This window comes from Saccostrea cucullata, unplaced genomic scaffold (assembly GCF_032062105.1).
Source record: "Saccostrea cucullata isolate Sc308-1 unplaced genomic scaffold, CSIRO_AGI_Scuc_v1 ctg533, whole genome shotgun sequence".
Classification (NCBI taxonomy): Eukaryota; Metazoa; Mollusca; class Bivalvia; order Ostreida; family Ostreidae; genus Saccostrea; species Saccostrea cuccullata.
The window spans coordinates 124306-137611 of NW_026926449.1; the positions used below are offsets into that span (position 1 = coordinate 124306).

The 13306-nt window shown below is 35.4% G+C and overlaps 1 protein-coding gene across 1 annotated transcript in view; it reads left to right on the plus strand.

Annotated features, from left to right (window-relative positions):
- The window catches only part of LOC134271722 (proto-oncogene tyrosine-protein kinase ROS-like), a 70381-nt gene that overhangs the window by 30447 nt on the left and 26628 nt on the right, over positions 1-13306 (plus strand). The window contains 14 exon segments of the mRNA XM_062753933.1: positions 2999-3130; positions 4614-4792; positions 5011-5105; positions 5925-6349; positions 6635-6727; positions 6901-7110; positions 7292-7408; positions 7561-7739; positions 8554-8900; positions 10436-10593; positions 10774-10943; positions 11253-11382; positions 11607-11854; positions 12194-12257. Coding sequence (XP_062609917.1) covers positions 2999-3130; positions 4614-4792; positions 5011-5105; positions 5925-6349; positions 6635-6727; positions 6901-7110; positions 7292-7408; positions 7561-7739; positions 8554-8900; positions 10436-10593; positions 10774-10943; positions 11253-11382; positions 11607-11854; positions 12194-12257 — 2547 coding nt within the window.

A 13306-nucleotide genomic window follows, 5' to 3' on the forward strand; every position in this document is an offset into this window, starting at 1 on the left:
AGTCAGTTTGTTTTAATTGTCTGCACATCACACTTAATTGAGAAGATTTTCTTTTCATCATTAGAATAAGGGAGGTAACTCTGGCTGAATAAAACCCTGATGCTGACACAGTGGGAGTTATGAAATATGGCAGTTTAATAGGTCTATAAGAAATTCAGACTCGGTACTAAGTCAACGTGTCTGTCTGAACAGTTGGCTGAGTTTATATGTACATGTACAGAAGCTATCACAAGTTTACCAGGTCTGGACTGTTTCCCTGTATGGAAATCATTGAATTAATGATAACTGAAAGTTACTTCTCAAAAAAAAAAAAACTGCATTTAAATGCAATCCAGACATCAGTCTCATGAAAAGACAGATTTTTAAATTTTTTTTTATCAAATCCCACATACCAAAAGTAACACCATTTGCCACTGTGTCAAATTTTCCTAAACTTATTTCTGAATCTGAAGCAAAATATTCCAGATAAGTTGTAAATATTGCATAATATGGTAGCTTGAATATACTGTATGTACAATAATTCTAAATAAAATGGTTTTTAGGTTATTTTTTGATGGAAATTAAAAATCAAACTACATCACGAGTGTCTGAATATATACACGCTGTTTTCTTATTGGACAGGGAGATGTCTATTATGCCTAGGTATAAAAACTCTTTTAGTGACTTTTAATTAGTGAACTGTGTAGTTGTAATTATTCACTGAGCTGTTAATGAAGGCATGGTGGGCAGAAGCCACGAACTTAGTTCATTATTGACAGAGAGCAGTCAGCTTTTTACGTGAATTAACTTAATTACGACTCTCAAGTTGTTCTTCATTACTCCAGCAAAATTTAATTGTCAGTGTTCCCTGATCAAAATACTCTCTTTTACTACGAGGCAAATGCAGCCCGGCCACTTTCTGTTACAATTGTTGCCTATTGTATTGACTACGGCTAGACGCTCAAGTTAGTGTTCTGAAATTTCAAATAGTATAATTCTAAGGACTTAGCAAATTTTACACTATGAAAAAAAATAAAACTACCCTTGCTGGCTCAGAACTTGTAGAATTCCAACTGAGTCAAGCAATAGATCAAACTGTTAGAGTTATGAGTTTATAGAATTTTACTGAAGTAACAGGACTCCTCAACAAATCAGAAATAATTATCTTAACCAAAAACTGAAACAGACAAGAAAGTTATGTAATCTGTTAATATGTCACTGGTTTTGTGCTGGAACTTGTATTTGTTTGCTTAATGCTTAGCATATTTGAAACTCACCCAAATATATATTTTTCATCCATGTATTAATTAAGCCAGGTGCTAGGAGTATTTTAAAGTGCAAATTTAAATTCTAAGTTAGTCAAGAAACACATTTAAAATTTGTTTATATATAAATACTTAGCACCAAATCTATTTCAAACTTTTAAGGACATACGCAATGTAGTTTGAACTTTTTTTTAATCTTTTTCCATGGAGTTGAAAAGTTCAATTCTTGAAAGAACTGTGTACTGAATTTTAATGTCTACATATGGTATTGTACACTTCTTCTAAAACAATTTTGGATAAAAGAAACATCTACAATATATGTTTAGTATTTTTTAATATATTTTTCTTCGAATTATCCAAACATTTTCATCAATTAATATATTTCAAAAACCCCTTGTAATGCATGCTGATTTTTTGTCTATTAGCATCTGATGACACTTTAATCTTAAATTAATAATATTTTGAAAAATTATCAGTAGGTAAGGTAGGTTGCATATGTCCTTAATAATATTTTAAATCAAAACTCAAAATTTGAAAGTTGAATTAACAATTTATGCCATCACAGTTTTACGTTCCCGACCAAATTTGGAATCTAAAACAGATATTCATGCAATTTCAATCATCATGTGTTGAATTAGTTTTAAACCAAATTTCAAAATGGATGAGAAATATATTTCTGAAATGAACATCATGAATTTGTGAACAAAAAAAGCACCTTTTCAAAGATTAATTTAAATACATGTGTATATAAATTTAAAATTAGAGAACATGTAATATATTGATACATGGTATATATTTGAATATCAAAGATAAAATTTACTTATACATGTGGTCTTGTGTCAAATCGTCAAAGTCTGCGGAACTATAATGTATGAATTACTCCCAAAAACTTCCTTTTTTCACAAAAAATTTCTCTTCAATCTTCACAGAATGTGATAATTACAATGCTGCTATCCTTTAACGATTTGTCATTTCAAGCTAAAAACAGGAAACATGTATCATTAAATAAAACAGAAAGTAATTTAACCGACAGAAATTTTTCCTGACTACCATTCTACATCATGGTTTGCCAAAGGCACGAGTATATTGTACTAGAGAAGGAGCTATTTTTACAGTGACAGAATTTACATACCCACAAATATACATTGTAAAATGTAAATATATATCGGTAAATTATAAGGTGTTTGTTTGATAGTTTAAGAAAAATGCATCGTAATTTAATCTCAGAAATGTTTAATAGATCTAACGTTATACCCCCTAATTAAATTTGGCAAAAGTGTTTTCACATGCTGTATGTTGGTTGTGTGATTCTGTTGAAATACTTAAAGAATATGATACGTTGACATAACACTATTGGCCCTGATTATCCCGAGCTTGCTTGTTTATAGAAATGGCTGAACTGTACCAAAGTCAGCGGTGTCTCTTAGTTCATTCTCACTCAATGTCTATAACAAAACTCGCTTTTCTCAGCAGCAGTGCTTTCAGTGTAATTTTTTGTTGGTAAATGTAATACACAACTTCAGCGGCTCAGCAGGTTTCAGTAATGCATGCAGAAAAGTGCAGTGCAGTCAAAAAAAAATTACTGGGTTAAAACAAAAAAATCAGCAAAAAAATCAGTTTACACTGATACAGATTAACAATTAATGGTTTCGACCAAAGTATATGGGTCTTTAGTTATAACTAATGATATATTTACTGTACTAACAATGATGTACATGTATATATATCATATTAATATGGAATATGTTTTTCAGTATCGACTGAGGATGACCCATTTCTGGTCCTCGCCCAGGACAACAAGGTGGTCAAACAAAACATGAAGCTCCTCATAACCTCTGACCCCGAGACACTCTCAACTTTGACCCCTCCTGATACAAAGGTTAAAGGTAAGAAAGCTCAACTGTAAAGCTCCATCTCAAGAGAAATAAGAACACAACACATCGTAATTAATCTATAATATTAAATTCAATTATCATGGAGAAAAGAAAAGTATATGTTTGTGAAAGTTTACTATGTTAATGCAGTTGATTGTAGGATTTGCTAATCTTGATAGACAATTCTTTGTGTGCTGTATTTGATGTCCTGTAGCACAAAATTAATATTTCTTCACAATCCTCCTACTTGTTTACTGGGTCAGTTTGACTCCATCTCTTACCAGAGTTTTGTTTTTAGTCAAATGAACTGCAACCAAACTGTTCTTTTTTTTAGCACTTCTTGCATTTTTATTAAGCACTGGTTAACACATATCAGATAGTGTGAATTTAAAATTTTCCCATTGATACATCAAAGGAAGAAAAAAACCCAACATAGTACATGTTATCAATGTAAATTATTAATGATTTCCATGCAGACTTCATGACATTCTCTCAATCAGATTTATGGCATTACATGTATTTTAAATTGATGTAGAATTTGAATAAAATGGAACTGGTCTAGAAGGCTAAGTTGGCTGATTGACTTGTATTTTTTTCTGCAAACTAAAAGGATCCACAGTTTTATTCCAAATTCCCGGTGATGAGATCACAGGTAACTATGGAAACATCATGAGCCTGAAAAACATCATTTCATTGGATGTTAATTGTTGTGGTGTTGTGTTTTCATTGGATGATTTCATTGGGTGTTTTCAGGAAAGTTAGTCCGATCAAAACTTTTATTTTTATTTAGATGAATTACTTATTGGGAAGGGGTGACCCACACATCAAAAACTTCAGTGTACATCTTCATTTTTATGTGGTTTTGTTGAATATAGATACGTTCCCTGGCAGTCTTAAGTAATGCTGGGAGGAATATGAATGTTTTGTCAACTTTGTTTTATTTGTATCTTTTTTTCTAGTTTTATTTCCTATATTTCAATATTATTTTTTATCTTTTCCAAGAGTGTGCCAAATTTTTGAACTGACAGCTATATATTTACCACTTGCTATATCCTTCTATCAATAGATATTTGTGATAAATGGAATGCTTTACAATAGTTAATTTACTTCATATTTATTATTTGTATCATTCCTTCGAGGTTATACATTTTTCAAAATGTACACGATTCAGTATTTTAGATTAAACAAGAGTTCATTCCCTTGACTTCATCACCGATTAACAACCATATTCCACATTTCTAAAATGGATTTGCTAAACCCCCATGCTTGTTTGTATTTGAAAACTGCATGCCATTGAACAAGTTTTTTGACCAGAAAAGTTGATAGTTTGAAAAGAATTAATTTTCATTTACAGATAAAAAGTAGAATGATGTGCATATCATATTTAATTTTGATTAGATTGAGTCAGAAATAAAAAAAAATCTTGATTGTATGTAAATAATGTCTACAAGTATGACAATGATATGTGGAGGAATTCTGATTTGTCTTATTTTAGGCATAGCCCTGAGTATTGATAAACAGATTTTGTATGTGAGTGATTCCAGTAAGAATATCTCAGTTCTGAGGACGGACAGCCAGGGTCAATCTCAGGTCATCTTCTCGGAACTCGCCGACCCCTCAGGCATCACGCTCGACTGGCTCAGGGACGTACTGTATGTGGTAAACCGGCTACAGGTGAGTGAAGTGGGGGGCTCTAAGGTTTGTCCTCCATCTGTCTGACCTTTCAAGGTCATTGTCGGCTATCTCAGTGCCATAACACTACTATCTATACAACTTTGAAGAATGATGCCAAGCCCAGTACTGTAATTATATAGATTTCCTAGATGTGAAAAAAAAAATGTACAACAATAAGTCTGTGTTTTTGACTGACATCTGAGTTGTTTTTTCTTTAGATTTACTGCTGTGTTATCCAGACAGACACCTGCTACCCCGCGACCGCGGAGCTACCGGCCGTACCGGCCGACATCAAGGTCGATCCTATAAACGGGTACGTCAGCACCACAAGAAATGAGTACACAGACAACGGATAATAAGCCAGTGTGTCAGACGTGACAGGGAAAACAAAAAGTCGAGGAAAAAGCCAGACGGTGTTTCCATCAATGAAACATTTTTTAAGTTAAAGCTTTCATTAGATGGCAGTATAGAGAAATTATATTTTGAAAATTTCACCTGATAACAGTTTTATGCCTTTGTATATACATGTAATCATATTGTGTACTTCTCGTTAGTTCTTTTAGTGTCTTTAAATACTGTCAAACCTGTATTAAACAGTTAATCAAAACAATAATTAAGGAGTTACAAAGGACAGCTGGTAACTTTTAGAAATGAAATTTAACATGTCTGTAATTTTAGAAAGTTCTGATCATATGATGTACTGTATAAAATGACAATAGGGCAATGGTAGTTTTTATTAAAAATTTCCAAACTATTTAAAGTTTATGCAATGAGATAAAAGTCAAAGGTTTATGTCAAAGAATACAAATTGATTACTGTACAGTAAACCAACTTTTTTGTCACGTCGTCTTCATCTTGAAATCAATCCACAACAATTAATTTTCAGGACTGAGGAAACATTCTCTCCAAATTCAAAAAGCTAAATACATGTAAATGGTTTGGGATGATTAATATTTGTGACTTAAAGTAGGTTGCGCAACTCACGAAATTTCTCGCACCCAAATGAAAGCTGGTTTACAGTATGTCAGAAACTGGGACTAGTATTTGACAAGCCTGTTTTATTTTTTTAGGTTTCTTTATTTCACTATGTCATCAACAGGACAGGTATTTTAACAGGTTTTATTATTTCTAGGTATCTATACTTTACTCTAAGTGTGGGACAACAAGGGCTGTACAGAGTTGATACCGGTGACATCACGTCCCTAAACCCTGCCCCCTTCAGTCCGATCCTCACCGACAACTTCCTGTCATTTACCCTGGACTTTAACAACATCCTCATCTACTTCCCCGACGAGACCCAGAATTCAATGCGATCGTCATCGCTAGACGGCAGCGACGTCACTGACATCAGAAAGAGCAGGACGGTGCGGCCGGAATTCCAGAATATTGTCAGTATGGTGTACTATGATGAGCTGTTTTACTGGACCAACGGGAAAAAAGTGATGAAGGAGGAGTATAACGCAGTCCAGGATACGTACTATCATAACCAGGCACTGATGTTTGCCAGTCACTTCTCAGCACTGAACGTGTTACACCGGAGTATGCAGCCAAAACCAGGTATGTTCACAAGTCACTTCTCAGCACTGAATGTGTTAGTCACCGGAGTATGCAGGCAAAACCAGGTACGCAGACAGACACAAAGGAATGGTGTCTGAATTAGAGTAAGTTAGACAGAGATCAATGAATTAATCTGATCTGTAATTACTTATTAGAGTAGGATTCTTATGTAAGCACTTTTAGAGTTGATTCAATCCAACATATGACAATCATTTTGGAGGATGGATTTGTATATACAAGTACAGCATTTATTGTTTGTGTTTATTTTTAATTACTTATTTTCAGTTCCTCACAGTGCTCCCCATTCACTGCAGGCTTTATTCAGAACTGTTGATGTTTTGTTGTCATGGGAACCACCAAAAAGACTGAATTACCAAGGTCAGGTGTTGTTTGAAAAATTAACGTTATTGATCTTTTCAAGAGTTTTTCAAACATTTATGAATGCATGGCTTTACAAATATTTATTATTGTACCTTTTTTTAAATCCGAGCTCTGATCTAAGTCTACAAGTAGTTCCTTGCCCTTGAACTTTGACCTGTCTTTATGTGCAGGCAAGGGAGCATGGAACAACTGGTCCTACGACATTGAGTTACTGGGAAAAGATGGCAGACAGAGACAGCTGGTATCAAACGTACGACAAACCTCGCTGACCTTGTCTAACCTTGAGTCTGACACCACATACCAGGTCAAGGTCAGAGCCAAGTCTGAGATTGGTACAGGACCATGGTCGACCTTGTATACAGGGAGAACTCTGACAAAAGGTTGGTCTCATGTGGCATAAATAGTAAGGAATGAAGCTTAACAGGTCATGGCCTTCTTGTAAGATGCAGACAATCTGTTACTAACTGTATCCATGCCAACCACTTTTTTGTAACTTTTCAAAGAGAAGTACATGTACCTAATGACCTGTAATAAAGAATTATGATTGGTTTCTATCAATAGATGCCATTACAGCCCGTCTAGTGATGATAGAACCTAACCGATTTGGTGGAGGCATGCTAGTGGAAACTGATACACTGGGAGAGAACTGGAGAAAATTAACAATAGTTAGAGGCAGAGGTAAATTGTTAATAAACTGACAAAACTTTCTCTACCCCAATTTACTTGATCATTTATTACTTTAGACACCAACAAAAGTATAGACTACAAAGTAATGATAATTGAGGCCTTTACTGATAGTGTTAAAGACCTGATCTTCCCTTTTTACACAGTGAGGGACATGACGTGGACCCCCTTCACTGTTTACATGGTGACAGAGGCAGGAGATCTGCTGTATTACCAGCAAGGAAGCTTTGCTCCCTTCAGAGAAGACGTCCCGAGTCTGGTCAGTGTGGCGTATGATTGGCTGGCAGGAAAACTCTACATGTCACTGTCAACCAATCCAGGAGTGGTAAGTCACAAATGATTGGGTAAGAGGAAATCCCTTATTGTGATTGGCTGATAGCAAAATCTACATTTCACTGTCAACCAATCCAGGAGTGGTAAGTCAAGAGTGATTGGTTAAAAGGAAATCCCTTATTGTGATTGGCAGGCAGGAAAAACTCTACATGACACTGTCAACCAATCCAGGAGTGGTAAGTCACAAATGATTGGCTAAGAGGAAATCCCTTATTGTGATTGGCTGATAGCAAAATCTACAAGTGACTGTCAACCAATCCCAGAGTGGTAAGTCACAAACGATTGGCTAAGAGGAAATCCCTTATTGTGATTGGCTGGCAGGAAAACTCTACATGTCACTGTCAACCAATCCAGGAGTGGTAAGTCACAAATGATTGGCTAAGAGGAAATCCCTTATTGTGATTGGCTGGCAGGAAAACTCTACATGTCACTGTCAACCAATCCAGGTGCATGTTGTTAATAATGAACAGTAATCCCTAATCTTGGTTACCTTGATTAGCTGTCATTGAAGAAAACTGTTAAGGGCCTAATACATGTATGAGCCTTGTTGTACCTCTTGAATTTAGAATGGGAAAAAAATGAGAAGGAAAAGTATGGCATACAATAATTTGTATATTCATAAAGCTTTTTAAAATTAATTCTGTTTTTATTAAGCACTCAACATTGTAATACACTTGATGCAATGCTAACTAAAAAACTGAGAAATTGGAACAAAATGAATTTTTGTTGCGAATGAAAGAAAAATTTTATTATATGGTCTAGGTAAATCAAACTGCATTCATTTTGCAGTATTGTTTAATTTGCAGATTAAAAGGGCAAATCTTTCTGACCTGAAGAAACAGGAATTTGTGATACAAGGCCTGGCAAGTCACATGACCATTGACTCCATAAATGGCCGTCTTTACTGGGTGACAGAGAACAGCGTGGAATCCTGCCTTCTAAATGGAGAGCAGCACATCAAACACTTCTTTATTCCGTACTTCTCAGGGAGCAAGGTCATCAGTCTGACCTTGAACTTTGACCTCAAGAAGGTGCTGTGGTATGTAAAGAGTTATGATCGTCAGGAGCTGTATATGGCTGATTTGATCCAAAGAGAGGAGATGGGTGGATCTAACCAATATCGCCTGATTGGCACGGTCAACTCTATTGCCAAGTATGATTTACATCTAAAAACTAGATATGTCAGGCATGTAGCATCGTTTTTGAAAGTGGGGGGGGGGGGGCAACCTGAGAAAATTTTTTACTTACCTATAAAATAAGTTGACAAGCAAAAAAAAAAAAATTTAAAATTGCCCAAACTCGAAAATCCTATTTTGTGAGGGGAAGGGGGTAGCCAACTTTTTTCAAGGCCAACTTCCTTTCACTCGCAGCACAGTTAAGGTTACAAATGGAAATATCGGCGATTTTTTAAGATAAAAAATACATACTTTATTAGGATGGGCGAATCTTTTTAGAAATTCACTGATATCAAAAAAATGTAATGTGGTTTAAATCTACATGTTGGGGACAATTAGATTTTTTATTTAGACTTGTCATGTGATGTCGACGTCACATGACTTTGGCAATTATACTTGTAGTTTAGAGGTCATCTATAAATTTCAATATTGCAAGGGCATAACCAAGATAAAAATCTTAAGTTTATTTTATAATCCTTTTCAACATTATATGTAGTTTGTGAAAAGTGCTGCGAACCTATATAGATTCCCTTTTTTACTTGGTAAAATTTAATTTGTTGTACGGCAGGTTGAATATTTTGCTGGTCAACTACATTAAATATAGCTAAAATTAATTTAGTTGCAAGATTTCAAGAGGTTCGCAGCACTTTTCAAATATCTTAATGCTTCTTGAGTTTATGTGTAAAATTTTGACAGGATACATTGAGGGTATGCCCTTGCAATAAATCGATTTATTAGGGCCCTTCCATTACTTTTTTAATGAATCTGCATACAAACACACGACAGTATAGCTTGTCTGATGAATGCACGTACAGTTTATGAATAAAATACTAAAATAGACATTGCATCCAAGTTAATGGCTTTTTATTTTACTGCAAATAATATTTCATTTGAGAACAAAAGATATTTTTCATTGTACAAAATGTGACTTGATCACATTGTGACTGTGTAAAAAATGCGTCATTTTTGCGAGATGACGTCACATTGACTAGTGCATTGCGATCGATGCACCGTTTATATACTGTTGTGTGGGATTTAATAAACGACAAAACTGCATGTAATAGTAAGTTTGTATGTAGTATACAGCTATCCAGCTGTTTGAAATAGAAAATGATTTCATTTTGTGGTATTTTGAAGACCTTGTATTATGCGTGACGTCATAGTAAACATTTCCCGTACAAATTAAGCCCCGCCTCCTTACTGTAACCTTAACTGTGCTGCGCTTCCAATTTTTTCCTATATTTCCTTCCTATCTGTATACTGTGGTAAAAAGTGGGGGGGGGGCAACCATCTTCTCAATGGACATTTCCTATAGTAAAGGTAATGTTCAGAGTGGGGGGGGGGCCAGGCTCCCCCCCCCCCCCCCCCTGTTGCTACGTGCCTGTATGTTAAAGCTTCCAAACAATAGATCTGTAAAGCAGAGAAATATGTAATATTGCTGGATTATGTATTATCTTCAGATTTTTTTTAACCATGACACTTTATCATATATGCTATATGTATTAAATTTCAGTGACTCTGTGCTACAGTACCACTTTCACCGGTTATTCTGGCAAAATGCTGACCAGCAGGTCATCCTGGGGGATCTAGATGTCAATCACACATCAGTGGTCACTCAGAGAGGGGTGTCCATCTTCCAGGTCCAGCACCCCTCACTTCACCCCTACCCAGGTACAGTCTTCTCATTCCTTAGTACTTGGTGATTATTGTACATGTACCAATTTGAAAATACTAACTCAGTCATCACATCCCTTTGAACTCAATCATACTTGTATGCAGTCACAATCTGTATGAGATTAGAAAACTGCCAGAGATGAAGTGTAATATGTAATGTACCATGATGTTTTTTAGAGGGACTAAATGAGACAACAATTCGGGTGATACCCAGTGTGATTGACCCAGACAGCATTACCTGTAGTGGACGTTGGTCAAAATTCAACATCTCCTGGAGTCCTGCCTCTGTTAACTATGGGAGTCTGAACTACGAGGTCTCTATCGACTCAGACACTGCTGTTATTATGGTATGGAAGTGAGACATGTAGCTTGTAGCCTCCTATAAAATCAATACAGTGAAATCAATAATTTTCACAGGGGTTTAATTTTCGTTGCTTTCGAGGTACGAAGAGACCCACGAATTCATGTCCACCACGAAAAATAAAATTTCATATACAGAACTACTAAGCAGATCTTTAACCACGAAATCATATTCCCACAAACCAATATTTAATCTTCAAACCACAAAAATTGGACCTCACGAAAATGTGATTTTACAGTAACAGTAGAAACATACAAACATAGAAATATAAACTTTAAAAATGAACATTTTACAGAAAACAGAGAAGACTTGGTTTGAAGTTGAGGGGATTGCACCCTATAGTGAGTTGACAGTGAAGGTGGCGGGATACACGTATTGGGGGTACGGGAAACCCTCTACTGCCGTCATCAGGTCCCCCATGGCAGGTATGTTGTCACAAAAGTCAAATATATCTACTATTTAACAGTGACAAAGAGTGAACTTAGAGTAAAAGTAGGGATTCTTGAATTCTGTAGGGCATACTTCAGTTTTTCATGAACTATGGCTATAAACTTGAGAAAAATATTTGATAATGGATATTATGATATGTATATTTAGACAGTATTTTTGATTACCTATTGACTGGATTAGTCACTGATCTCTGTTACAGCACCATCTAAGCCCCTGACCCCCCGAGTGTTTGTCAATCAGCGTAAAGAATCCTCGGGGTCAGAGACCTGTATGGGAGCCTCTTTTAGGTGGGAGTCACCGGAGCGTGACAACGGGATCATTAACCAGTACATAGTGACCTACTGGAAGACCGGGTCCAATCAGCTGATCAAGAAAGCCCTGGCCTCGACCGCCCGACACTTCTCACTGGACACCTGTCTACAGAACAACTACACCTATAACTTCCAGGTACAACTTTAAAATCCTACTAGATACTAGAATTACAGTGTGATAGGTAATGCTCACTGCTTACATTTACTGTTTATATTTAATTATAGACTAAAACTCGTTTAGTTCAAAAAAGAATATTGCAAATTCATGGATGTAGCTAAGTTTTCTTGGATCCCCAGCTATGTAAATTTAATGAATTCCTTAAAAGACATAATGAATTATGGTTATAGTAAAGTAATTTTGTAGGTGCCATTGACTTCTCTATATAACTGACTTTTACTGTATTGGCATGTCCCCTTATGTCACGAGTCAATTTCAGATTTAAATTGTAACCATGATATTCTGTACTATAAACAGGTACAAGCCTGCACCTATGAGGGATGTAGTGAAATGACGGAGATCAAACAGGCTACAGCAGAGGGTAGGTTTAACTCACTGAGTATACACATGTAGAGCATCTTAACTGCATGAGTTTAAAGTACGAGGGTTGTCCCGTAAAATCGTGGACAAAGCGTTTTTCTCAAAAAGTAATGGGCGCACTAAGCTGAAAATTTCAGTAAATGTTTATTTATCATATTTAAGTGCATGATAATTTTTTTGATAAAATATAGGCAGAAATTAAGATTTTATTATGCTTGAATGAGCACGGGGTATATTGCCCTACGGCGCACGGACAAAAAACCAAGGTTTTATTAAAGAATACACAAGTTTGAATTCAAAATAAAAGTTTTAAATACATAAGAATTGGATTAAAATTATCCTAATTCAATTCCGCAATCAATTTTGTAGTCTTTGTAAAAATTTTAAGACATTTAGTTAATTTTTGGCAGTTTCTCGAGCATTCGAAATGGGAAAGTAGTAAACACAACACACTAAAAATGGCGACGTTTTATGACGTTACGGCGCACCGGAGAGCAGTTCCGTTTTAATTTGATGTTCTAATGACACCTTTAGAGACTTGAAATGACCATGGAAGAAAAAAGATTATAAACAATATCATCATATCTTAAGTATACAAATGAAATAGAAGTTTTCTTAGCGAAGTCTTTTTTGATCGAGTCCCTGGGGAGTACAAAACATACGGACAAACTCCTAATGTAATAGCAAAGACGCTGTCACAGTAAACCGCCGATATGAGATTTTCTATTAGTTGAATGATGGTGAGAATATTGTCCGTAACTTACTGATAAATCTTCAGAAGATCGCATGAGGGTGTCAATTGGTTCTTCGGCTGTTATGGAGACTATAAAGAATGTGTATTAATGAAATTCCTAAATTTAAGTCAGACTCATCCAACTTCATTTTCAGCAAAGATAAAACGTTTTAGACACTTTGACGTTATAATCCATGCGCCGTAAGGTTATACAATACATGGCATAAAATCACATAATTTGTTTATTTATGCATATATTAATCTGAAATTTGCTGTGTATATCACTAAAATATGTACTAAATGATAGTGAAAATTTC